At 50.6% G+C, this 27529-nt stretch overlaps 1 protein-coding gene across 1 annotated transcript; it reads left to right on the top strand.

Annotated features, from left to right (window-relative positions):
• Nucleotides 1-1058: 1058 nt before the first annotated feature.
• Nucleotides 1059-26760, top strand: SALL2 (spalt like transcription factor 2). The gene is made up of 4 exons (XM_053265174.1): nt 1059-1305; nt 16473-18796; nt 21766-22242; nt 26463-26760. Exons 1-3 carry the CDS (start codon nt 1059-1061, stop codon nt 22213-22215), a joined length of 3021 nt encoding a protein of 1006 aa, XP_053121149.1. The 3' UTR covers nt 22216-22242; nt 26463-26760.
• The last annotated feature ends 769 nt before the right edge of the window (nt 26761-27529 follow it).

The raw sequence follows: 27529 nt of genomic DNA on the forward strand, positions 1-27529 counted from the left end.
CTCATTATTGTTGTTGTTGTTCCCATTTCACAGATGGGGAAAACTGAGGCTCCATTAATAACTCCCCAAAACAGACTGAGACATCAACAGCGAGAGTCAGCATGGTGTAGTGGTTAGAGTGCTGGACTAGGACCAGGGAGATCCAAGTTCAAATTCCCATTCAGCCATGAAACTAGTTGGGTGACTCTGGGCCAGTCACTTTTCTCTCAGCCTAACCTACTTCACAGGATTGTTGTGAGGAGAAACCTAAGTATGTAGTACACCGCTCTGGGCTCCTTGGAGGAAGAGCGGGATATGAAATGTAATAAATAAATAAATAAATAAACAGCAGGGGTGGGATTTGAAGCACGGTATCCTTTGTCCCAAGTTTTGCCCTCAAAGATTTCTCATATGGATCCAACAGCACCAAGCCATATTTTTTATTTCACTTTTGGTAGATTAATCCATTCATATACCTATACCTCACCCAATTGCTCCCAGATCAAAGCAGGAAAGAAATATTTGTACCATCTCAGAACGTAGATCCTCCAGAATTTCTTTATATAGATAGATATAGATATAGATATAGATATAGATATAGATATAGATATAGATATAGATATAGATATAGATATAGATATAGATATAGATAGTTAAAAGGGGGGGGAGTTATGTCTTTTCAAGTCAGGCAAGAGTACAGAGGACCAACTTTCTAAATCCTACCTTTCTTACACCTTGTTTGCTACCTGCGAAAGGGTGGGGGGGAGAAAGAAAAGCAATCCCTAAAATTAACCACAGCTGAAAGGGAGACTGTTGGGATTAGGGAAAGGAATGGCGAATCTGGAAGGCGGCTTTCAGAATTGCCAGGCTCTTAAAGCCAGCCTCCTTCCACCCCAGAGGTGGCTGCATTTCAATGTAGGAAGAAGAAGGAATCCCCATAGATTTCTCTCCCCCTTTGAACACCAAGAAGCTGGCTGGCTCCAGGGAAGGAAGGAGTTAAGGCTGCCTCCCCCCCCCCCCGCCCCTGCCAGTACAAAAGGAAAAGAGTGTACAGAAAGATTAAGAGTTTTGCTTTAACAATGAGGGGCACAAAAGAGGGGGGCGTGTCCCCTGAGTGTGTGAGTGTGAAAGAGGAGGGGGGTGGGCGGGGGGGTGAAGGAGGGATCCCAGTCCGGAGAGAGAGGGATCAGGTGCCCACTGGCTCCCCACCAAAGAGAGAGACTTGGGGTCCCCTCCCCAGCCCCCCTGCAGGGATGTCTCGGCGAAAGCAGCGCAACCCCCAGCAGCTCATCTCGGACTGCGAAGGGTCCACGGCCTCTGAGAACGGTGGGTACCCCGAGGGGAGGGAGGGAGGAGCTGGGGAGGGGGGTCCCGGAGGCTTCTGGCAGGTGCCATGATGCGCTGAGGGATGGCACACAGCAGTGTGGGAAAGTGTGCCTGGAAAAGCGGGGGGGGGGTGGGTTCATGTCAAGAGTTTGCGGGCCGAGGGGGGTGAGCAGGGAGGCAGGAGCAGTGGGGCTGGGACTTTCCTTTTTCTCCCACCCCCCTACCCCGCCACCCTCCACAAACTAGAAAGAAGTTTTGAGGAACTCGGAAAGTGGACCTGAGGAGTTGTAGATCCCAGCAGATCTGCCTGCATTCACAGAGTCTGGCTGTGTTGCACGCTGACAATACACACACCTTTCTAGGAACACAAATTCTGGTCTCTTTGGGCACAAATTCCTTTGATCTGCCTGTCTCTTTCTTACACGTCCATTATCCTTCCTTCCTTCCTCAGTTTTCTTCCTTCTTGATTTAACCATCTCTATCTCTCTCTCTCTCCCCACTCCACCCTCCTTTCTCTCTCTCTCAGATCCCTTCCTTCCTTCTTGATTTAACCATCTCTCTCCACTCTTTTTCTCAGATCCTTTCCTTCTTGATTTGATCATCTCTCTCTCTCTCTCTCTCTCTCTCACACACACACACACACACACTCTAGGGGATTACAGAGACCAGTAGGCATCCTAGCCAAATCTCTCCCTGAGCACTTTTTACAGAAATGTCCTTGAGGAAGTGTGTGTGTGTGTGTGTGTGTGTGTGTGTGTGTGTGTGTGTGTGTATGAAAAGCCCTAACAGGGCTACTGAGGATGTCCATTGAGTTGGAAAAGCTGCCCAAGGCCAACTGGTTCAATCATATGTGGCCTTTAAATAGCACATTAGGAATCTTCCCAACAGCCCTATGAGGTCGGCCGGTCAGTATAAGGGCAGAGCTGAGACTGAGACAACAGGGCTTTGCCAAATATCTCCTAATGGTGGCTGAAGGCCTTTCCAGGTGACGTTCTTAGCTGCTACACTACCCCAGCTCTGAATCCCGTTTTAGGAGGCAGGAAGGACCATCAGCAGCCGCTCACACTTCAGCAGCCGCTCCCACAGATCAACCCATGCAAGTACCCTGCAGAAAGTGGCTTGCAGAGCATAACAATTTCAGGTGACTCAGAAAAGTGAGCCAAGCTGCATTACAGAGGATAAAGTGAAACGAAACAACAAAAACAAATTTCTATCAAATCTGAGCCAGGCGGAACATTCATTCGGACCCCCTAGCTAACAATATTTTGCTGCCTCACTTCAGTCCCAGCCCCAGGCATGTTTACTTGGAAATACATTCCTTTGCATCCAATGAAGCTTTCTCCCAAGCAAGTGTGTTTAGGGCAGCAGCCTTAAAAGCTCTGACCAACACCACACACTCATTCTAGTTTCCCTTGTACACAAAAGCTGCAACCTTGTGTGCATTTATGTGGGAGTAAGTGCACGGGGAAATTATTTGCCTAGGGAGCAAGAGGTTGCCGGTTCAAATCCCCGCTGGTATGTTTCCCAGACTATGAGAAACACCTCTATCGGGCGCAGCAGTGCTATAGGAAGGTGCTGAAAGGCATCATCTCATACTGTGCGGGAGGAGGCAAAGGTCAACCCCTCCTGTATTCTACCAAAGACAACCACTGGGCTCTGTGGTCACCAGGAGTCGACACCGACTCGACAGCACAACTTTACCTTTACTTTAAACTTCAATTAACAAAGTGTGGGGTTTTTTCAAAGCAGACATTAGAATAGCCCTGCTGGATCAGGCCAAAGGCCTCTCTAGTCCAGCATCCTGTTTTACACAGTGGCCCACCAGATGCCCCTGAGAAGCCCACAGGCAAGAAGCGAGGCCATGCCCACTCTGTGCTGTTGCTCCCCTGCAACTGGTATTCGGAGGCATCTTGCCTCTGAGGCTGGAGGTAGCCTATAGACATCAGACGATAGATAGATAGATAGATAGATAGATAGATAGATAGATAGATAGATAGATAGATAGATAGATAGATATAGGATAGAGCTGTATATCTGATTTGTAAATAGTATACAGACGGTGGGAACACATAGGCATCCTGCTACCCATAACCTGCCTTTGGTCTGATCCAGCAGGGCTCTTTTTAGGTTGCACACACTCACATGCCAACCACAGATCCTGCCCCTCATTCTCCCGCAGTCCTACAATTCCTACAAATCTGCAGCAGAATCTCACATATCCATTAGGAACACAGGAACATAGGAAGCTGCCATATACTGAGTCAGACCATTGGTCCATCTCGCTCAGTACTGTCTGCACAGACTTGCAGTGGCTTCTCCCAAGTTGCAGGCAGGAATCTCTCTCAGCCCTATCTTGGAGATGCTGCCAGGGAGGGAACGTGGAAGCATCTGCTCTCCCCAGAGTGGCTCCACCCCCTAAGGGTGCTCACACATCAAGTCTCCCATTCATATGTAACCTGGGCGGACCCTGCTTAGCTAAGGGGACAGGTCATGCTTGCTACCACAAGACCCACTCTCGGACATTCTGTCACACACCTTTATTCGCAGGCCCACCATGCAACTCAGGCAAAGTTTATGCGGGCAACCGAACGAATTGGTCAAAAATTGAGACGTCGGAGACACCAAGTGAGGGAAACCATTTTTGAATGCTCCCCGTGATTGTACCCTGCATTTGAGGGGGCACAGTCTTCTGCTTAGAATGCTCCCCTATTTGTACCCTGCATTTGCGAGGGCCTGTACCCAAGCGCACTTTCGGAAATAAATACATGCTCAGCCAAAACATGTACATTTATTTATTTTTTAAAACACAGACAGCTAGCCAGCGTGGTGTAGTGGCTAGAGTGCTGGACTAGGACCAGGGAGACCCGAGTTCAAATCCCCACTCAGCCATGAGACTTGCTGGGTGACTCTGGGCCAGTCACTTCTCTCTCAGCCTAGCCTACTTCACAGGGTTGTTGTGAAAGAGAAACTCAAGTATGTGGTAAACTGCTCTGGGCTCCTTGGTGGAAGAGCAGGATATAAATGTAATAATAATAAAAATAATAATAATATTGGCGGGGGGGAAGGTTTTAGCTAACGATGCAGAGTGAAATTCTTCTTCCGCCATCTCAGTCTGCTGCGTGGGAAGATCAGGCCTCGGTCTCCCACTCCCTGACATCCTGTTACACACATTTGGTAACACACTCCAGCGAATTTGCATTCACCATTTTCTCACATGCTTATGCGCCAGCTTATGCACCGTTCCCAAGAGCCACGAAGGCAGCCGCACGCATATGCATTCTGTCACACTTCCTCACGCACAGATTTTTGCCACACACTGCCTCTTTTCTCTCTTGCCCTCTCCGGTCTTTGTGCTGTTGCTAAGTAACTCGCCGAGTCCTAGATAGTCTCTCTTGTGTTAAGTTAGATCTCTCTTCCCCCCACCACCACCCCACCCCACCCCATCCCCTTTGCCATTTTTCTTTCTGGGCATTTGCTGGTGACAATTGCGCTGGATTGACTGGCGTCCAGCTTCCTCTGAGATTTTTGAGATGAAGAGAGGAACAAGGAGAGGAAAAGAAAAGGAGCTGATTTGACATATTATTTTGGAGAATGCATTTTGGCTGAAACAAGCTACAATATAAATGAGTTTCTCGTCACTTTGGGAAGTGTTCGGGCCAGTTTTCTCTGATATTATGTACGTTCAAATGTAAGCCTTATTAACACATTATGTTTGATGCACAATCTGGTTTAAGGAGCTGGTCTTGTGGTAGCAAGCATGAATTGTCCCCTTTGCAAAGCAGGGTCATCCCTGGTTTGCATTTGAATGGGAGAGATGTGTAAGCACTGTAAGATATATTCCCCTTAGAGGATGGGGCTGCTCTGGGAAGACCACCTGCCTGCTTGCATGCCGAAGGTTCCAAGTTCCCTCCCTGGCATCTCCGAGATAGGGCTGAGAGAGGCTCTGGCCTGCAGCCTTCGAAAAGCTGCTGCCAATCTGGGTAGGCAATACTGAGCTAAGTGGACCAATGGTCTGATTCAGTATAAGGCAGTATAAGGCAGCTTCCTATGTTCCTGTGTTCAGCGGCTGACATGTTGCATCACATTATGCATGCGGGGGAATGTAAAATGCATGCAGTTGTGCAACGGTTGTGTTGCGCTGAATGCAAGAATTTCATGGAGGCAATTGCACAATTGACATTATTATTATCAATTGCACACTCTGTTCACACAATTCTTGCGTTTGGCACAACCGCACTCTGGTGCAGCTGTGAAAACCTCACATTCTGCCATGCGCTTAAAGTTTATTTTGTTTTGTTTTGTTTTGTTTATTTAACATATTTCTATACCGCCCCAAACTGGCATCTCTGTTGTGCAGTATGTTAGCCAGCATGCACACAGACAGATCTGTGCACAGGTCCAGTTATTCACACATCATGTCCTACGCACACCTAGCAGTATGCGTCTTATCTGTACTCTGCATTTGAGGGGGCCTGTACCCAAGCTCATTTTTAAGATGAATGCATGCTCAGCCATTTGCACAAAAAAAAATGTACCTTTCTTTCTTTCTTTAGCATATTTGTACACTGCCCCAAACTCACATCTCTGGGCAGTTGACAACAAACATAAAACAGAAATTAAAACCATTTAACACCACAACTCTAGTTAAGGAGCTTGGGTGGATAAATGCGTCTTAAGAGCCGATCTCTCTCCTAAACAGGGCCGCACGGCCCCATTTGAGAGGGAGATCGATTGGCCTCGCTGCATTGGCAGCGAGATCGGGAGTGGCTCTCCCTGCCTTTAAGGCAAGGAAAGTTACTCTGGCTGCACTGGCCAAGTTTTGGACCGAGATAACGCCCCCGTGTCTGATGCCAGACGCAGAGGGCATGTCTGGGGCCACACTCGTGGCCCCTGATTGGTGGTGGCCCGGGTTCTTTGAACCCATTCGCCCAGTGGTGGCTCCACCCCTGGATGGACCCCTCTGGGTGATCTCAATGGGTAGCATGGCTCATAATGAAGAAGACATTCTCTTTGATGCCCAGGGACTACACTGATGATCCTTTGTCCGCACACAATATGGACCTGTGTTCCTCATAGACTTGCCCATCCTTCACTCCCTTCACAGATACCTGTATATATGTATAATGCAATGTCTGGATATAGGGCTATAGTATAGTATACATCAGGGGTTCTCAACCTTGGACCCTCAGAATTTGTTGGGCTGCAACTCCCATTATCCACACCACATTATCCACTGAGGCTGGGGGTGATTGGGATTTAGTCCAACAACATCTAGGGACCTCAGCTTGAGACTCTCTGGCATACCTAAGTTCATCTCCTCCAACCCGTTAGACGGAAGGCTGGTGACTGGTTGAAGATCACCCAGTGAGCAGTGTTCCCGCTAACAGGAATTCCCAGGTGTTGTTGACTACAACTCCCAGAATCCCCAGCCAAAGGCCATTGCAGCAGGGGATGCTGGGAGTTGTAGTCAAGAACATCTGGGAATTTCCATTAGAGGGAACACTGCCAGTGAGTTTCATCATAGCTGAGTGAAGGATAGGAAATCAGGCCCCATTGGTCCTCGTCTAATCACTGCATTAGTTAAGTTTCCGAGGGTGAGGTGAATCTGCTTTATGTGATGAGTTTAAAAGATGAGGGACCACATCTTTCATCTTTTGAAGCAGAGGTTCTATCCTCATTCCTGACAAAGAAGCCAGCAAGGTGGGAAGCTGGCTCCCGCCCTTGGCTACCCCACACTCCACCCCACCACCCAAATGCAAAAAATTGTGGGGAACACCCACAGTTAGAAGCTGAACTCCTGGCTGCCTTTTCTCTAAAATCCATACGAATTTCATATTCTAAATCAGATGTAAGGCTTGTTCACACAATCATTAGGAACATAGGAAGCTGCCTACTGAGTCAGACCTCTGGTCCATTTAGCTCAGTATTGTCTGCAGAGATTGGCAGCGGCTTCTCCAAGGCTACAGGCAGGATTCTCTCCCAGCCCAATCTTGGAGATTTCAGTGGGAGGGATCTTGGAACCAGATGCTCTTCCCAGAGCGGCCCCATCCCCTAAGGGGAATATCTTACAGTGCTCACGTATCAAGTCTCCCATTCAAATGTGACCAGGGCAGACTCTGCTTAGCAAAGGAAACAATTCATGCTTGCTGCCACAAGCCCAGCTCTCCTCCCCAGTTTGGGAGTTGTGTGAGCTCCTGTTTTGTGATTGTGTGCTCATAAAAAGCAAGGTAGGAGGTGGGGAAGTGATTGTGTGCAAAGCTACCCCTGGATAGAAGGGCTTTTCCTCCTACCCCATTAAACAATTGGATACAGCTGCTGGGTAACAGAGCTTTCCTCCACAGTGGGCCTCGCACACCCAATCCTTTCCCACAGCTCCCACCTTGTGTCTATGGACAAACTGGAATTAATTTGTGGAATTTGCTGGCAGAATGTGTTGTGATAGCTTCCAGGGTTCCCAGCTGTTGTTGGACTACAGTTCCCTTTGGTCATTGTGGCTGTGGATGATGAGATTTGTAGTCCCACAACCTTTGAGAACCCTTTGAAATACATGGTGACTAATCTCAGTTCTGGGGCTAAATTGTCATCCTCTTCTGCAAGCAGCAGCTGTGGCCTGTTCTCTCCTTTGGCATCATAGGCCAAGGAACCTTTTGAGTTGTTACCCAAAGGTATAAAAGGTTCTTCTGGGCTTGTTCTCAAAAGTTGCTATGTGCTATCACAGAAGGGCTGATTCTGTGATTCCTTAAAAGGAGTCAACCAATCAAGTGACTCTGAGGTCATTCACACAATAAACACTGTGTTCTACCTGGGTCTGGGAGCTGTGTGCGTCCCCAATTTCCAGTTGTGTGGAGGGGGAAACCTGGGTAGAAGTGATTCTGTGGAAGCCATGTAGGAGGATAACCTGGGTACAGGGGCGTAGCGAGGTTGGAGTGCGCCTATCCGATGTGCCACAATAGAACATCATCCTAAATTATTTTTTTAAAGGTTTTGTAAATTGTGGACGATGCAAGTCACTTAATGGTACTAGAGAAAGACATGCTGTTCTGGTAGCTCCAGGTCTTAACACTCACATCAGTTTCGGAGGATGAATACAACTGAAGGAAGCCCGGGCGGGTGCGTGGCTGGGAGAGTCAGTCATGTGACTTGCCTCTGGTGGGACCCCAAGGCAGTGGGCCCCCAGACAACTATCTCCCCTTGCCCTATTATATTTACACCCCTGCCTGGGTAGAAGTGATTGTGTGGAAGTGATGTAGGAGGAAAACGCTAGCTTTTCCTTCTACCTTGCTTCCACACAGCCACTTCTACCCAGGTTTTCCCCTTACCTTGCTTCCACACAACTGAAAATTGGAAATGCACACAGTTCTGAAACCGGGATAGAACACAGTTTTTGTCTGAGTGAATGACCTCCATAAGTATGTTACATTGTGGTTGGTGATGGTGATAGGTTTGTTAAAAACTTGGTGATTATGGTATTGTTGTTGTAGTTTCAAAAGAAGTACAGGACAGAGTTTTGATTATTGTGGTGGTTTTGTGTAGCCAAGGTATCCTGTGACTTTAGCATTCTGCATCATACAGTCAAGGCTAAACCAAAGTAGTAAGAGGTATAATCTGAACAAACTTTAGGGAATTCTTATGAAGGCTGAGTTAATCAAATGGTACACTTTGAATGTGCATAGATTTAAGAGAAATGAATTCCAACATGGTAGTGAATAGTCATAGGAACATAGGAAGCTGCCATATACTGAGTCAGACCATAGGTCCATCTAGCTCAGTATTGTCTACACAGACTGGCAGTGGCTTCTCCAAGGTTGCAGGCAGGAATCTCTCTCAGCCCTGTCTTGGAGATGCCAGAGAAGGAACTTGGAATGTAGATGCTCTTCCCAGAACGGCTCCATCCCATAAGGGGAATATCTTACAGTGCAAACACTTCTAGTCTCCCTTTCATATGCAACCAGGGTGGACCCTGCTTAGCTTAAGGGGACAAGTCATGCTTGCTACCACAAGACCATCCATTACCCACTGTCAATGAAATGCTGCTTACTCGGAAAGAGGCTCCGTGTTTACAACTTTGGACTTGTCTTCGGCCTATCATCAAATTCCTCTGCTCAAGAGTTCTCACAAATACACAGCCTTCATTACCCCAGAGGGTCTTTTTCCATACAAAAGGCTGCCCTTTGGATTAGCCTCTGCAGCTTCGATGTTTCAACGAATGATGCATGCAATTTTGGGGGCTACGGATGGCATTGCTTACTTTCAGGATGACATTTTCCTGTATGGCAAAAACATTGAGGAGCATGATGCTAAACTGACAGAAGTCTTAAGAAAATTCCTACATGGACTTACTATCTCAGCAGAGAAATGTCAGTTTTGCACACACTCGGTGACGTACTTGGGACACACAATATCTCAGAGTGGCGTACATCCCAAAACAGACTTGATGAAAGCTATTCGGGGAAGCACCACAAGAGCCACACAACAAGGATGCACTTTGCTCATTTTTAGGATTCTGTAAGTATTAGATTTGTTAGACAACTTGCCTCCAAAGTTGCTCCATTGCGTCTTCTTTTAAAAAAGAATGCAGCATTTAAGTGGGATGCATCCTGCAAGGCTAGTTTTCAGACTATCAAATTGGCCATTGCTGAAAGCCCTGCTCTCACTACTTTTGACACCAACAGGCACACTATTGTAACCACTGATGCTTCTGAATATGGTTTGGGTGCTGTCTTGATCCAGCAAAAAGGGGACAGGGTAGTTACAGTTGCCTTTTGCTTCTAGAGTGCTTACTGCATCGGAGAAGATGTATTGTGTCATTGAAAAAGAAGCTCCAAAATGTTTCTGGGCGATGAAGCACTTCAGGATTAACTTGTGGGGCAGAAGATTCACTCTACAGTCAGACCATAAACCTTCCCCCCCCCCTCTGCTTTTTACTACTCGGGGACCATGTCAAGCAACCCCAAGAATAGCCAAATGGATCACCAGACTTATGGATTTTGATTTTCAGGTGGAGTATCTTCCAGGTCTTCGGAATACAACTGCAGATTGTTTATCTTGACTTCCACTTCCAGGCCAAGACTGGAGATCCCAGAAGATGAAGATGAAAGGGTATAATTGCACAAATAGCTGTATCCACTCATGGAGTGATCACGTCTTCTGAATGGAAAGCAGCCCACAGTGGTGATCAAGTGATTATGGAATTTAGACTTTATATAACTAATGGAAGGCCATGCAAAAACAAGGTAGCTGAACATCTTCAACCATACATGCACATAGCAAGTGGGCCATCTCTTCTGAATGAGCTGGGGCTGATCGTTTGGTGGTGCCAACCTCCTTACAAGCAAAAGTGATCAAAATTGCCCATGAAGATTGCCTGGGCATGAGCTTGACTAAAAGGCAAATCAGAGGCAGTTTTTGGTGGCCAGGTATGGAAAAACACGCTGAAAATGTAATCAGGCACTGTATGGCTTGTTCTGTGTCTGTCAAATCGCAGAAGACTTCTACCATTATCCCTTGACTCCAGTAGAGTATCCCAGTTGTCTCTGGGGAAAACTTGTTCTGGATATAATGGGGCCTTTTGAAAACCAACCCACAAAAAAAAGATTTGTTATAGTGATGGTGGATCAGTTGGTGGATAATTCCAAGTGGCCAGAAGTTTCATTTGCTGATGACATTACTACAAACAAGGTGATCCAGTTCATGGCTTCAATTTTTGCATGAGAGGGTCTTCCTAAACAACTCATGACTGACAATGGGACATAGCTTACCTCATTTGAAATGGAGCAATATTTGCATAACCATGGGATAAAACACAAGAATCTTTCCTTGTACCACCCTTGAGGAAATGGCTTAGTGGAAAGAATGAACAGATTAGTGAAAGAAAGTTTACAACTAGCTACTACATAACAGAGGCCACCTAATGGTGCAGTGGGGAAGCAACCTGCCTAGAGAGCAGGGGGCTGTTGGTTTGAATCCTCGCTGGTGTGTTTCCCAGAATATGGAAAACTCCAATATGGGAAACTCCTATATTGGGCAGCAGCAATATAGGAAGGTGCTGAAAGGCATCATCTCATACTGTGCGGGAGAAGGCAATGGTAAATCTCTCCTGTATTCTACCAAGAAAACCACATGGCTCTGTGGTCATTAGGAGTCTACACTGACTCAACAGCACAATCTTTCTTTTCTTTTTCTATGCAACAACAACCCTGGAAAGAGGCAATCCATGAAACTATTTGCTTATCAAATTACTCCTCATTCTGCTAAAGGGAAATTCACATTTTGAATTACTGCGAGGATGCAAAGCTACCACCAAACTTACCCAATGGCAACAGCTGATAGGGCTTTCCATGTTATCTCATCCTGAGGATACAGAGATTTGTGGTAGCTGCGGGAAATGGCTTGCCTAGCAAGCATGAGGTTGTTGGTTCAAATCCCCCCGGTACCTATATCGGGCAGCAGTGATACAGGGGGAAATGCTGAAAGGCATCATCTCATACTGCGCAGGAGGAGGCAATGGTCAACCCCTCCTGTATTCTACCAAAGAAAACCACAGGGCTCTGTGATCACCAGGAGTTGACACCGACTCGACGGCACACTTTACCAAGGGAGATGCAACAAAAATACAAACTGTATGTAGATCAGAAACGTAGTGTGGATGAGTGAACATTTCAGATGGGGGACTTTATTTGACTATGGCTGCCTTATAAAGTGACTGAGAAAAGGATGTACCAAATATTCTGGAGCAAAACCTATAATGGAAATCCAAGGAGATTCTATCATATTGGATGATGGAAAGAAATGGAACAGTATGAGACTTTCCAGCATGCATACTTTGAGAAAAGAGGAGAGTCTGATCTCAAGAGCGGAACTGGAGAAGAATTTGATCTTGCCTGCCAGTTTGACCTCACAGATGAGGGTGATGAAAGTGATGGACAATCCTCTGTACCAGAAAAAGCATCACTAACAGCTCCGGTGCCAGAGAACCCAAGAATCAGGAGAGTCTGTGAAGACAATAGTGAGCTAGATAGACCAATGGTCTGACTCAGTACATGGCAGCTTCCTATGTTCCTAGGACAGGAGACTCCATACAAGACTTTGTCACTGATTTTTAAATCAATTCAATTCTTTTTGTCAAAACGGGGAAGGATGTGTTGTATTATACCTAGTAATCTTTTATGTTTTGTTTAGAAGTTTGTCCCAGAGGGCATCCTGTAGAGTGGGGGGGGGAGAGGAGAAAATGGAGTTGTTTCTGAATAAACCCTTAGTTCTACATAAGATTACTTTGTGTCTATGCAGGAAGCAGCTATAAAACAGTCAGGTCCATAACCTGGGGGGTGAGTCTAGAGTGGGCTTGGCCCTCCCAATTTTTCTCTGCCTCCCTAATTATTATTATTATTATTACAACCAAGCATAAGTGCTCCAGGCCGGGAGCTATCTGCCCCCTGCTTACATTTCTGGGTACCCCCTCCACTTTTAGATTGGCTGCCAGCAAAGGCTATTCCGCCGCCTGGAGACATTTTTGGAGCTGTGTGTGTTTCCCAGTACCTTCCACCCTCTCAAGGCATTGCATCTCCAGGATGGCTTCCAATAGCCACCTGTAGGTTGATGCTGGTGCCTGGAGGCTCCTGGCAATTGCTGGAGACAAGGCCAGCTCCAGAGGGTCGGCCAGGGGGCAGGTGCCCTCCGCCCCCGAAAGTGGCTTCCCCACCCACCACCACCCCATTTCTGTTTCAGAAATCTAATGTGTGGGGGACATATCTCCCCACCCATACGTGCGCTGACTCGACTTCGCGCCTTGTGTGTGCCCCCCTCAGCCCCCCACCCGTGCCGCCGCTGCCTGCAGAGCTGGGACCCGACTCCCACCACCACCACCACCCATAAGTCCCGCTGAACTCAATGGGGCTTGGTCCCGGGAGTGTGCATCGGATGGCCGCCTCCCAGGGCAGTCCCAAGCGCGCTGATGGTGACTCGCCATGCGCCCCGCACAGAGCTCAGCGCCTTGTTCTGCGCAGGATCATCGCAGGGCGCCTGTCCCAGGTGCTCTCCGCGGCCAAGGCGCACGGGGGCGCAGCGCAAGCCGGCCGTCGCGGCGGTGGTGCTCCTGGTGGTGGTGGGGGCGGCGGCGGCGGCAGCTGCCCTCCAGACACCAGAGGTCCCTGCTGCTGCAGCCGGGTGGGAGCCGCTCCCTGCAGCCGATCCCTCTCGTCTTGCCGCCGCGTCCTCCTCCATCCTCGGAGAGCGGCGGAGGCCGGGCGGGCGGCCGAGATCATGAGCAGCCCGAGAGGGCGCGGGGAGCAGCAGCAGCAGGAGGCGGTGGAAGAGGACGACGAGGAGGAGGAGGAGGAGGGAGCCGCTGCCGGCGACGTGATGATGGCCGAGCCCGCAGGTGGGGTCCTCGCCTTGGCCCTCGTGCCGGGGTGGGGGCGGCTTCGGGGCCTCCTGATGGCGGGGCCGGCCGGGCAGCCCAAGGGCCTCCTCCAGCCGCCCGCTCGCCCTCCTGCGGGCCGCCCCCCTCTCCATCCAGGCCCCCGGGCTGCCCGGGCGACCCCGCTTCCGCCCCTCGAGTAACCCGATCGGTCCCTCGCTCCCTTCGCCCCGCGGCAGGCTGCTTGTGTGACCCCGCCGCCGCCTGCCGTCTCCCTCCATTGTCTCTCCCTCTCCGACCCATCCGAAGGGCCCCCCCCCCGCTCTCGCCAGCTTCTAGGGTTACGGGTGGCCCCCGGGCTCCCCAGGTGACTCTGGAAAGCCAGCCCGGAGATGCGGAGGGCTTCAGGCTGTGAAAGAGAGATCGGGGTTGGGGAGGGAAGAGACGGGGGTCGCTTCGAAGTTGGCACCCGCCGCGCGGGCGCAGCTCACCCCCAGGGACCGGATGGATGTGGGTGCGCTCCTTTTAGAAGGAGGCCGTGTGAAGGGGCATATGCGTGCAAAGCTGGGCTGCTGGGTGAGGATTTTGCAACTGGGCTTCTTGGAGGTGGGATGGACATCGGAAGCTGCCTTCCTCTGTTGAGTCAGGCCCTTGGCCGGTCTAGCGCTGCATTGTCTACACTAAAACCCCTATTTCTGGGGTTTTAGACTGGAGGCTTTTCCATGTCTGTCTGGAGACAAGGCAACCATTTCATGTGGACATAGGAAGCTGCCATGTACTGAGTCAGACCATTGGTCCATCTCGCTCAGTATTGTCTTCCCAGACTGGCAGCGGCTTCTCCAAGCTTGCAGGCAGGACTCTCTCTCAGTCCTATCTTGGAGATGCTGCCAGGGAGGGAACTTGGAACCTTCTGCTCTTCCCAGAGTGGCCCCATCCCCCAAGGGGAATATCTCACAGTGCTCACACATCAAGTCTCCCATTCAAATGCAATCAGGGCGGACCCTGCTTAGCTAAGGGGACAAGTCATGCTTGCTACCACCAGACCAGCTCTCCGCTCCTGGCAAAAGCTCAGATGTCTGTGTCATGCTGGATAGAACCGTGCACTGGGAACCTCCATGTTCAGGATACTGGTGGTGGGGCTCTTGGACAGTGGGAAGCAGCGACTGGCTTCGTGACCCACGTGGACTTCCCAGAGGCATCGGGTCAGCTGCTGGGAGTAGCAGGATGTGTGATCCTGCTACTCACAGGATCGATCCTGGCTCTATCCCGCAGGGTTCTTCTTAGGCTCTCACACAAAGAGGCCATGAGGCAGGCCCACATATTTTGGCTATCAGCAGGGGTGTCCGGAGGGGTGGGGGCAAGAAGGAGCAGTTCCTCCCCCACACCTGGATTGAGCCAGTTCCCATTGAATTCAGTGGGGCATACTTCCAGGAAAAGGGGGGCAGGGTATTGGATTGCTGACTTTGCCCCCCCCCCCCGGAAAATGACCTACAGACACCCACGGCTATCACGCCCCATCTCAGGGGGGCAAATGAATGCTTAGAGTGCTATTTGGCAGTGTCTTTTGCCCCTAGAAATGGAAAATAGCGTTATTGCACCGACAGCTTTCTCTATGTTTTCACTTTATCCCTAACGCCAAACAACTGGGGTAAAATTGCAGCCATCTTTGCACAGAGGAAAGGGTTAGGGTAGGGTAACAAATTGTATCATCTGCATGGAATAATCTTTGGAAGACATTCCTGCCAACTTTCATTTCTGTTCTTCTGACAACATCAATGAACTATTATAGTCGTTTGTGTTTTTAGAAGTTTTTAAAGCTTTTAGAACACCATTGCACGTTTAGCCGCTCCATGCGTGACGGCCGGGACAATAAAAGCATGATAAACACCCTGAAAGCGGAAAGTCTTGAAGTGCTATCACCTGTTTTGCATCTCTAGGGGTGTCGACGTTGCCAAAAATCATTCATCCCCACAGGTGGTAGCCCCCACCCCAGCTGGTTCATGTCCTAAAATAACATATTTTTGCTCATTTCAAAGTTTGCTTTGCTACCTGGCTTTTGAACTATGTGCAGATGCAATAGATGTCATGGATCTTTCCTGCTGAATAAAGACTCCTACATCTGGTCTTGTGGTACCAAGCATGAATTGTCTCCTTTGCTAAGCAGAGTCCACCCTGGTTTGCATTTGTTTGGGAGACTACATGTTTGAGCACTGTAAGGTATTCCCCTCAGGGGATGGGGCCACTCTGTGAAGAGCACTTGCATGCTGAAAGTCTCAGGTTCCCTCCCTGGCAGCATCTCCAAGATAGGGCTGAGAGAGATTCCTGCCTGCAACCTTGGAGAAGCCGCTGCCAGTCTGTGTAGACAATACTGAGCTAGATGGACCTATGGTCTGACTCAGTATATGGCAACTTCCTATGTTCCTATCTGGAAACACTGAGAAAAATTCTAAGAGGATCAAACCTTGGGTCAAACACTGAGATCCAGCAACCCCAACTTCCAGTCATCTTTGGGTTGTCTCAGGCAGCAAAAGTTCATGGGGCTATAGATGAAAACAAACATTCCAACCAAGGGCGGTCCTTCCATGAGGCTAGGTGAGACAATTGCCTCAGACAACAGATTACTGGAGCACCACCGAGGCAGCAAGAAGTCCTCCTTCCTTCATTTTTTTTAAAAAAAGAAAGAATAAGAGGAGGAGGAAGGGGAGGAGGGTGTGCAAGGGGGGGTGCCTTCCGATCTGCCAGAAATGTCCCCCGCCATTTTATAGCTCTGCACTAACCACATCCATTTCCCTCTCCCCTTTTGCCCCTCCAGGAGATACTGGTGATGAGTCCGTCCTGTTATCCTGCCCCTCTTGCCGTGCCAGCTTCAAGGATCCCTCTGAGTTGTCCACTCACGTGGATTCCTGCTCCCCAGAGCAGCCCACCTGCTCTTCCGCCACTCCCGCCACCGCCGCTGCTGCCACCACTGCCGGCCAAGACCACTCCAGCACGTCCTCCTCCTCTTCCTCCGTGGAGGTCCATCCCGAAAGTCCTCCGAGCATGGATGTCGAGCCGGGGCCGCCGCCGACCGCCGCCGCCCCGCATCCGCCGCCACCCCCGCCTCTCCCTCCGCTGCCGCCCCCCACCGCTGTCCCGGCCGGACACCTCAACATTCCTCTCATCCTGGAAGAGCTCCGCGTCCTGCAGCAGCGCCAGCTGCACCAGATGCAGATGACGGAGCAGATCTGCCGCCAGGTGCTGCTCCTGGGGTCTCTGGGGCAGGTGGGCTCCCCAGCACCCTCTGCCGAGCCGGCTGTGGGCGCTTCTCTGCCGCCCAAGCCCCCGTTGCCCGTCTTTTCCATCAAAACAGAGCCGGGAAGGACCCAAGCCTCCAGCTCCCCTGAGGGGCCCAAGCCTGCGTTCTTCCACCTCTACCATCCTTTCCCCAGCGGCGCTCGGGTCCCCAAAGCGGAGCAGATCTTGGCTCCAGCTTTCCCCACAGCCACAGGCCTCCTGGCTGCTCAGTGCCTGGGGGCTGCCCGGGGTCTGGAGCAGGCCACCTCTCCGGGGCTGCTGCGGCAGAAGAACGGAGGCGGAGGCGGAGGCGAAAGCAGCTTGGAGGAGAAGCCGGGCGGGCGTCACAAATGCCGCTTCTGTGGCAAAGTCTTTGGGAGCGATAGTGCCCTCCAGATCCACCTGCGTTCCCACACTGGTGAGCGTCCCTATAAGTGCAACATCTGTGGCAACCGCTTCACGACCCGCGGCAACCTCAAGGTGCACTTCCACCGCCACCGGGAGAAGTACCCGCACGTCCAGATGAACCCCCACCCGGTCCCCGAGCACCTTGATTACGTCCTCACCACTTCGGGGTTGCCCTATGGCATGTCGGTGCCGCCCGAGAAGGCGGAGCCCGGAGAGGAGACGGCCTCTGCTCCTCCTGCGGAACGCAAGGCCCTGAGCGCGACCGAGAGCCTGACGCTGCTCTCCGGGGCCTCCCCATCAGCAGCAGCCCAAGCCTTGCCTAGTTTCAACAAGTTGGTTCTGATGAAGGCCGTCGAAGCGAAGGGGAAGGGGGATGAGAACACCCCGCCAGAAAGGGAGGCAGAAGGCACCCGGCTTCAGCTGGGGAAGCTGGTGGGGTCACTGCCCAGTTGGGCCTTGTTGGCCAACCATTTTAAGGCGGGCACGGCTGTGGGGCCTTTCCCCTACGTGCTGGAGGCGTCGCCCTCTGAGACCTCCAAGCTGCAGCAGCTGGTGGAGAAGATCGACCGCCGAGGATCTCCGTCGTCCTCCTCGTGCCCTGGCCCTGTCGCCAGCACCCAAGCCGTGGCCAGCTCCTCATTGTCGTCGTCCCCGCCGACGTCTTCCGGGCCCAACCAGTGCGTGATCTGCTTGCGGGTCCTGAGTTGCCCCCGCGCTCTGCAGCTTCACTACGGGCAGCACGGAGGGGAGAGGCCGTTCAAGTGCAAGGTGTGCGGGCGGGCCTTTTCCACCCGGGGGAATCTGCGGGCCCATTTTGTGGGGCACAAGACCAGCTCGGCCGCCCGCGCTCAAAACTCTTGCCCCATCTGCCAGAAGAAGTTCACCAACGCCGTCAGCCTCCAGCAGCATGTCCGCATGCACCTGGGAGGGCAGATCCCGAACGGGGCGCTCCTCCCAGAGCCCCCCGCCTCCGAGGGAGTCACCCTGGGGGAAGGACAGAAGCTGCCGCAGCCCCCTCCTCAGGAAGAGGAGCTATCGGAAGAAGACGAAGAAGAGCCCACTGATGAGGACTCGCTGGAGAGCGGTGGGGAGAAGGCCGAGGGGCCCTCCAGCCCTGAACAGGAAGCTCCGGGCCCTGCCAAGGAAGGAGAGGAAGTGAGACAGGCGGAGGAGGAAGAGGGAGGCACCAGGGCTGCCTCGCCGTCGGGGGCTGGAAGCCCTCGGTGCCCCACACAGGAAAGGGAAGAAAAGGAGGAAATGGAACAAGGAGGAGGAACGCCACAGGAAGCGGGGGAGGAACCGGAGAAGGAGAAGGGCATAGGAGGGGAAGGCCCCTCTGAGAAGCAAGAGGGCAGCCAAGCCAAAGAGGGGCCAGTGCTGGTCTGTGGGATCTGCAAACAGGCCTTCCCCGACAGAGCCGCTCTGCGCAAACACGCACTGACCGCCCACCACCAGGTACGAGAGACCCGTGCCCTTGTTTCAGTGTCTCATTGTGGAGTGTGATCCCGATAGGCCAGGGGTTCTCAAACCTGGTTCTCCAGATGTTGGGCTTCAACTCCCATAATCCCCAGCCACGGTGGCCCGGCCATGGCGATTTGGGATTATGAGAGTTGAAGTCCAACAACATCTGGGGGACCTAGTTTGAGAACCCCTGGGCTATAGCCTATTTTCATACAGTCTTTATAAGAAATCACCCTCTCGCGCGTTCAGAAGTCGTAAAATGATGGATGCCCTACTTGGGTGTAATGCCAATGGAAGTACACCAGCAAGGACTGCACCCCACATTGATGTGATCTTGAACCATGCTTTCCTCCATTCCCCATGGATACAGCATTTGTCATCAGAAAATCTGTCCCCAAGTATAAAATTTGTCTCTGCAGTCAAAACACAGTATCTGCGGAGAAGAAGGTGGTGGTTTAAAGGTGGGACTTACTGGCACACTCCATTTGGTTTTGTACCAATCAATCAATCATTTTATTTGCGGCCATAAGCCAAACAATGGTGCTGCACCTGAACTGGGCTTTCTGCTTCCTGCCATCTTTTTATTGACCCCAGAAGCAGACTTCCTGTTGGTGCTCTGTCACCCTCTAGGGCAGGGTTTCTTAACCTTGGGTCCCCAGATGTTGCTGGACTACAACTCCCATCATCCCCGGCCACAGAGGCCATGGTGGGGGATGATGGGTGTTGTAGTCCAGCAACACCTGGGAACTCAAGGTTAAGACGTCCTGCTCTAGCAGCTGGCCCAGGAAATGAAAGGGACAGTGTTTGGAAGTTTATAGGATAGATGTGTGCCCGTTGACACAAAATGCCTGCCGCTGTGTCCTGCTCTGGAGGTGTAACTAGCCGCATAGAGAAGGTAGCTCTGTGTTGGTCCTGTGGCAGGGGTTGCTAGGCCACATTGACATTTTTGCTCTCTGTCCAGCCTCCACCCTCCGGGATGACCCTTTCATGATGCAAGATGAGGCAGTCACCTCAGGCAGCAGGTTATAGGAGCCCCATGGCACTGCCATCAGAGCAGCTCTTTAGGACCAATTCGACCCTTGCAAGGAGTGCCTCTCCTCCCGCTCCTTATAGGGGTGTGCATGGAACTGGCTTGTCCAGTTCGGCCTGTTGCACAGGTACGGTGGCATCCAAAATGGCCACTACACCAGGGGGAAAGGACCGAATGAACCAAAGAATGGCCAAACAGGCCAATTTTGAACAGAAGGGAAGCCAGTGGGGGGCGTGGGAACCTCCACAGACACCACCACCACCCACCGCCTTGGAGAATACCCCCAGAGGGGTTAAGTTTTTTTTTAAAAAAATAATTAATTAAAACTATTTTAAAAAATACTTGTGAACCCCTCAAACGGACCGGGGGGTTGGAGGTTCGGTCCAGGGTCGGACCGAACAGGGGGTGGTTCAGTTCGACCCCAAACTGTCAGATCAAACTGGTTTGACATCGAACACGTTCGACGTCGAACCGGTTTGCACATCCCTAGCTCCTTGTAAAGCTTGCAAGGAGCATGAGGAAAGAAGAGGAGGCTGCTGGTAATCTCTCCGTTTCATGTGCCACTTCCAACGCTTGCCAAGGTCAGTGTTGAAAAGGAGCTGGCCCCCGCCACGAACATGCAGCAAGGTAGCACTTGACAACTAGGCACGGCAGTACCTTAAGCCACACCTGCATTGTCACACGGAGGCCTGTGGCACCCTGTCCCTATCTTACGCTCTAGCTGCTCGGCCAGGGGTGGGCAGACTCCTGTCATACTAGAACCCCCATAATCCCCAGCCGTAATAAATTGTGGCTGGGGCTTATGGGAGTTGTAGTGCAACAACAGCTGGAGGGCGAGTTTGCCCACCCCTGTGCTAGGCCATAAAGAGTCTGCAGGAGTCCGTCTCACCCCTTTGTAGACAGTTCCCAGGCCAGAAAAACACAGTGGTTTGTCTCCCTTCTGAGGGTAGTTTCCGCTTATCACCTCGCCCTCCTGTCCAGAGGTGGTTGCTTGTCCAAATGCTGGTGCTTCCTTGGTGGCAACAGAGCCACTACACACATACATTCAACTGTCATGACTTCCCCTTCAGGGGCACTTGGGAATTGCAGCTCGTAAGAGAACTGAGAACTCTAGGGGTGTGCATGGAACCGGCTGTCCTGGTTCAGTTCGAGTCCAGACCGGACTCGAACCAGACCGGCCAAGTCCGGTCCGGCCCCCATCGAACGCCCCCTACACACACACACACCGGTTCGGTCCGGGTCCAGACAGTTCACGGATTTTTTTTTTGTTAAATTTAATGAATGCAAAGGTATCTGTAGCCCCTTTGGGGGGCTTCCTGTATGCCGTGGGGTGTGTGTGTCCGCGAGGGTTCCCCTACCCCCGCCAGCCTCTGAAATCACTGCCGCGGCCCGGGAAACTGATCCTTTGTTTGGGCCTCTGTAGTAAGTGGCGGCGGCCATTTTGGCCACTGCGCATGCGTAAATGGCCTCTGTGAAGCCTGACCAGTCCACACATCCCTAGAGAACTCCTAATGGTAGATTCCTAGCACTCTCCTGAAATTACAGTTGCCAGAGTTCCTTGACGAAAGCTCCTATAACTAGGACAGCATCATGTTTCTCCTGGAGATATGTTCTGTCTTGAGGATTAAAGTATGTCTGTTCTTTTCCACAGACAATGCCTCAGGTTTAGGTTTTAACTGTATAGGAACGCTGTCAATGGAAGCATAATCTCTTCTTCCTCTAAGAATTGCCGGGAATGGTAGTTTTCCCAGCAGTTTGAGCATCCCAGAGGACCCTTGAAAAACTACATTTCCCAGGCTTGCGGGCGGAAAGTGATGTCAGACAAAGCAGCCTTAAGATTGTCCACAGGAATCAAATGTCAATTGCAATGTGACCTTTTGGGGCTTTTGCCCTTAGTGTTAAGAGAACGGCTACTTTCTTGTCGTTGCAAAAGGTTAATCTGGGCGGCCACGTATGGAGCAGAAGCAACAGCCCGACACAACGCGGACGGCGCCTGCCCCTCGAAGGTTCCGTGCCGGTGCTGTCGGGGAGCCAGGTGAAGCTGCAGGACTTCCTGGGACGCGACATACCAGCCCAGCTCGTGGGGGTGGGCCCCCTCTCTTTCTGGAACCAGTACACGGCCTTCCTCTCTGGAGGCCTGCCGGCCAAGCCAGCCCTTGGCATGGCTGCTCCCGCCTCAACTTCCTCCTCATCCTCTGCTTCCAACATGGCTACGCAGGGCCTCTTTGGGTCAACCAGTGCCCCTGGGAAGGCAGTCCCCAGCGAGGCCAAGGAGAAACCAGCGGTGGGATCTCTGCTGCTGCTGCCACCACCACCACCGCCACCACCTCCAGCCCCGGCTTCGGAGGTAGTCCCTGAGGGCCAAGGGAAGGCAGAGAAGTAGCATGGTCTCAACATAGCCCCCCATCAGGTAAGGGAGCCAAGAACCCATAGCTACACATCTGCACTATGCAGTTCCAGATTCTGCAACCCGAAAACCCAGATTATGAGACTGGAATAAATTAGTCCAGATTCTTTAACCAGAAAACTCAAATTATGAGACTGGAATAAATTGTTCCAGATTCTGTAACCAGAAAGCCCAAATTACGAGACTGGGATAAATTATGCCATTTGAATAACTTGGGGGTTGTCACCCAGTTCAAGGAAGTTTAATTTCTTAGTCAAAAGAGATTTAATTTATCAGTGAGATCTGCATATGTTTGCATGAGGTTAAAACACTAGTTTGGAAGAAAAACACATTTTTAAAAAATCTGTGTGTATTTAAGCACTTAGATTTAAGCAGAATTAACACCTCAGAGTTTTGTCTGATGATCAAAGGTGGTGCGTAGTTCATTTTAAGAAGGTCTTTAATTAGATCAAGGTTGCAGCCCTTACAAACTTACTTTGCATTGTACACAGAATGTGGTAGGTGATCGAATTTGTCTTTCTTATGGGAAAGAGAGGTTTGGATTTATGGAACACTGCGGGAATATATGTTTGGGCTGGACACGAATAGGGGCTGGAGGCCATAATGGCTAAGTGCAGTACCCCACGGTTAGACAATCCTGCCTAGTTCCTCATTTCTGGCTCTGGTTTCTAAGGCCCAGTTTTCCGCACAGCTGCTACTGAAGGCCTCTTTGATGTGGTGGGAACGCCATGCTGATGATGTCCAGGAATAGAGGAACTGTCTACTGCATTAAGAACATAAGAACAGCCCTGCTAGATCAGGCCCAAAGCCATCCAGTCCCGCATCCTGTTTCACACAGTGGCCCACCAGATGCTTCTGAGAAGCACACAGGCAAGAGCTGAGGGCATGCCCTCTCTCCTGCTGTTACTCCCCTGCAGCTGGTATTTAGGGGCACCTTGCCTCTGAGGCTAGAGGTGGCCTATAGGCCTCAGACTAGTAGCCCTTGATAGCCATTGCTCTGCCCCACTAAAGGGGATAGAGTTTCCTGGGGTCTCCAGGAATCAGCACCCATCTCCAAATGATCATTGAAAGCAATCCTGGAATTTTTGATTATTTAATATTGTGAAAAATCTTAAGGGGGAAAATAATCAGGAATCGCTTCAATCATAAGTGGCAATCTGCTATAAAGCAGGAGTTCTGAAACTTGGGCCCCGCAGGGTTGTTGGACTACTGCTCCCATGATCCCCTGACACGTTGAAGACCATTGTGGCAGGGGGTGATGAGAGCTGTAATCCAACATCTGAAGACCAAGACTGGGAACTCCTGCCTTAGAGGATGAGTGGGATAAACATGTTGATGATAAAGATGGAAGCAAATCTAACTCTAGTCCCATCTAATGAAACATAATAGTATTTATTCATTTTAAGAGAGAGAAAATTATGCCCTGCTCTACAGCCAGCAAGGTTCCTAAAGCGGTCTTGAAAATGTTAAAAATACAATAAAATTAAAATACAAATTAAAAAAAATCTAAACAATGATTCACTATTGGGAGAGTGTCGCTGAATTGGACCAGAGTTCCATCTAGTTTGGCATCCTGTTTCCAACACAGGCCTTTAAGGTGCTTCCAGAAAGCCCATAAGCAGGGGTGTAACAAAAATAGCCCGCTTCTGCTATTGGCCTCCAGCAACTGGTATTCAGAGGTATATACTGCCTCTGAACATGGAGGCTCCATTTCTCATGACTAAATGCTCCCCTATTCTCCATGAATGTGTCTAATCTCTTGTCATCGCTCCTATCAGAGCCAGAGGAGGAAGGGGGAGTTCACTAGGGTGAATCCTTGACTGTAAGGGATTCAAAGTAGGCTGCCACCATCCACTTTATTTTAATGTGGGACAAATTACTCTCTCCACATAAGATTCCTAGGTGGGGGGAAGAGGGGCAAAGCAGTCCTAGGCTTCCAAAGGCGTGTCACTCAGGCAGACCCAAAATGAGGAGTAGCACACTTCAGCAACAAGGATTTATTATTTGATTAAAAGAAAGAGGCATGCAATAAAAACAACTGTCTTTTCATAAAGTAGATTGTAACAGAGAGAATTTTCATTTACCTGGCCACAAAGATTCAAGCAATACAATAAAGGAAAACCGCTTTCCTCATGTGTCTAACTGAACTGGAGAGGAGAGCTGGCCTTGTGGCAGCAAGCATGACTTGTCCCTTTAGCTAAGCAGGGTCCACCCTGGTTGCATATGAATGGGAGACCTGATGTGCAAGCACTGAGAGATATTCCCCTTAGGGGATGGAGCCACTCTTGGAAGAGCATCTAGGTGCCAAGTTCCCTCCCTGGCAGCATCTCCAAGATTGAGCTGAGAGAGATTCCTGCCTGCAACCTTGGAGAAGCCGCTGCCAGTCTGTGAAGACGATACTGAGCTAGATAGATCTGTGGTCTGACTCAGTATATGGCAGCTTCCTATGTTCCTATGAACTGGTCCGTATCTTATTACTCACCAGGGATCTTGGCCTCCCATTTCCCTAGCAGCTTCTCAGCCAGCTGCTTCCTCAGGGCATGCTTAGGATAGAACAAACTAAAGAAGAAGCTTCCTCTTCTCCTGCTGGTGGATGTGAGTGTAGTGCCCACCCAGTCCTCTGGATTGATCCTTCTGTTTTGAGGTTCCCAGGCTTCTCCCCTAATTAGGAAAGGCTCACCCTTCCCACAATTGCTCTAAGTGAGGCCTAAAGGTAAAGTTGTGCTGTCGAGTCGGTGTCGACTCCTGGCGACCACAGAGCCCTGTGGTTGTCTTTGATAGAATACAGGAGGGGTTGACCATTGCCTCCTCCCACACAGTATGAGATGATGCCTTTCAGCATCTTCCTATATCACTGCTGCCTAGTCCTCCCTCAAAGCCTTTAAAGCCTCCCTTTAAAGCCAACTCAGCCAGTGGACATGAGGGCACCTTTTCCCTTCATAGGAACATAGGAAGCTGCCATATACTGAGTCAGAGCATTGGTCCATCTAGCTCAGTATTGACTACACAGACTGACAGCGGCTTCTCCAAGGCTGCAGGCAGGAGTCTCTCTCAGCCCTCTCTTGGAGATGCTGCCAGGGAGGGGATTTGGAACCACCTGCTCTTCCCAGAGCGGCTCCATCCCTTGAGGGGAAGATCTTGCAGTGCTCACGCATCAAGTCTCCCATTCACATGCAACCAGGGCAGTCCCTGCTTAGCTATGGGGACAAGTCATGCTTGCTACCACAAGACCAGCTCTCCTCCTTCGTTGCTGTGTAGGAGAGGGGATCGTGACAGGCCCCTTCCACTGCAGCGTAGAAGGGTTAGCCATTCTTGCTGCAGTTTTATTTACCGGAGAATTATCTTTTGGATGGCCCAGAGTCAAGGGTTTGGGCAGGGCCTTTTAAAACAAAAATTCAGAACTGCACAATGGTATGTGAGTGAAATTTGTGCAGGTAGGTAGCACGTGCTGCTATCACACCCCACTGGGCCTTTCCCTTTCCTGTGCACACGTACTCTTTTGCCCAGAGTCACACTCCATGACTTTTTGAAGCCTACATAGCGTGAGAGAAAATCCTCAGGACTGGGGCTTTGACAGCACTATTGCAGGAAAGTGTTATATTCACCGATGAAGATTCTGTGGGGAGTTGCAGTGGAGTCTGCAGGAAGCATCTTTGGCAGGTGGAGGAGAAATGGGTCAGCTTGATCACAGTCTGAGTTCTAGAGGAGCCTGAAGGCCACCTCCAGCCGCAGAGGCAAGATGCCTCTAAGTACCAGTTGCAGGGGAGCAACTGCAGGAGAGAGGGCATGCCCTCACCTCTTGCCTGTGGGCTTCTCTGAGGTATCTGGTGGGCCACGTGTGAAACCTGACACGGGACTAGATGGGGCTTGTACCTCATCCCACAGGGCTGTTCTTATGGACTACCCACTTGACTTCTCATTGTGGTCAGTCACTTTTTGCATCGACTCACATGAGACAACTTTCGCACGTCTTGGATTTCTGAGCGATACAAATGTTCTTTTAGAACGGTCCAATGTGGTGGTGGTTTTTTTTTTTGGAAGCGTACATTTTGTGTCTGGTTGAACACCTTTTAAAAAGCCCTGGTTTTCAGAGGACAGCAGCGCTTCTGATGGATGAAAGTAGTTCTTGAGATGTGCCAAGGCTCATGGCAGAAGGGGTGTGTGAAGACCACTCCTGCTCACCTTTTCTGACTTCTCCTTCTCCCTTCTTCTACCTCTCCCAGGGGGAACCATTCCAGTGACATCACAGGGTGGGGAAAACCCCACGCCAGGCCCTGCCGGAGAAGTGGCTGCAATCTTATTTTAGCGACATTTTAGTCTTTTACTTTTAACGTAGCTTGGACGTCCGTTGGCCAGAGGGCACGATCCCAACACCAGGTGGAGGAGCGCTGCAACCCCCTCCTCTGCTGGCCGTGGGCAAAGAAGTGGCTCCCTTCTAGTGTAGGGCAGAATGCCGGAGGGCCCAGCCAAGCACAGAGTGGACACCATGAATTCCCCAATAAAAGCCGTTTGGCAGAACAATCCAGTTTTTGACTCTTCTTTCTGGCATGCCTAAGGTGTGTGTGGTGGCGGGCGGATCTTTTGGGGTGGGGTGTCAGTCTTCATGCATATCCTAACAGGTTGCATTCTGCCCAGCAGGGGGCAGCAGGGGGGTACAGGGCAATTTCAAAAATAGGTTTCATGGTTGAACCCTCCCACTTAATTTCAATGCAAGGGCTCAGACCTAGAATTTCTTGTTGTTCTCCTCTATAATCAGGCCTCTGCTTCCTTCTTGATTAAGTCTGCATGTGTTTGCATATGATTAAATCTGCCTACATTTGCATGTGAATGAAGAGAACCGCTCCCAGGGAAACACATGCTTTATTGTTGAAAGTTACACGTTCTTGTCTTATGGCTGGTGTCCAAGTAGCCCCTCGATGCATGATAAGCGTATGCATCTATTCTTGCCGCCCACACCCTGTATAGTCACACTGGGGGCGGGATATCCTAATTGTGCAATTAAAACTTTCCCTTAATGTGGTGATTGCACGGGGTGGATGTGGCACACTGAGTGGGGGGGGATTTGTGTGTACTCTGTCATGGCTTGACTGCCTGGTTGGCAACAATGATCTTAACTAGTACAGACACCACTGTTGAGCTGTCATTCTAAGACAGGGATGGGCACACTTGAACTACAACTCCCAGCATCCCCAGCCACCATTTATTGTGGCTGGGAAAGATGGGAATTGTAGTTCAACAACATCTGGAGGGCCAAGATTGCCCAGCCCTGTTCTAAGATGTGTGCTGCTGC

This window comes from Hemicordylus capensis, chromosome 6, assembly GCF_027244095.1.
Source record: "Hemicordylus capensis ecotype Gifberg chromosome 6, rHemCap1.1.pri, whole genome shotgun sequence".
In the NCBI taxonomy this organism is placed as follows: Eukaryota; Metazoa; Chordata; class Lepidosauria; order Squamata; family Cordylidae; genus Hemicordylus; species Hemicordylus capensis.

Coding starts and splice junctions, on each gene's coding strand:
- SALL2 (XM_053265174.1), top strand. CDS start 1,059: ATGAGGGGCACAAAAGAGGGGGGCGTGTCCCCTGAGTGTGTGAGTGTG. Junction 1,306..16,472: donor GTCCACGGCCTCTGAGAACG/GTGGGTACCCCG, acceptor TTGCCCCTCCAG/GAGATACTGGTGATGAGTCC. Junction 18,797..21,765: donor CACTGACCGCCCACCACCAG/GTACGAGAGACC, acceptor TCGTTGCAAAAG/GTTAATCTGGGCGGCCACGT.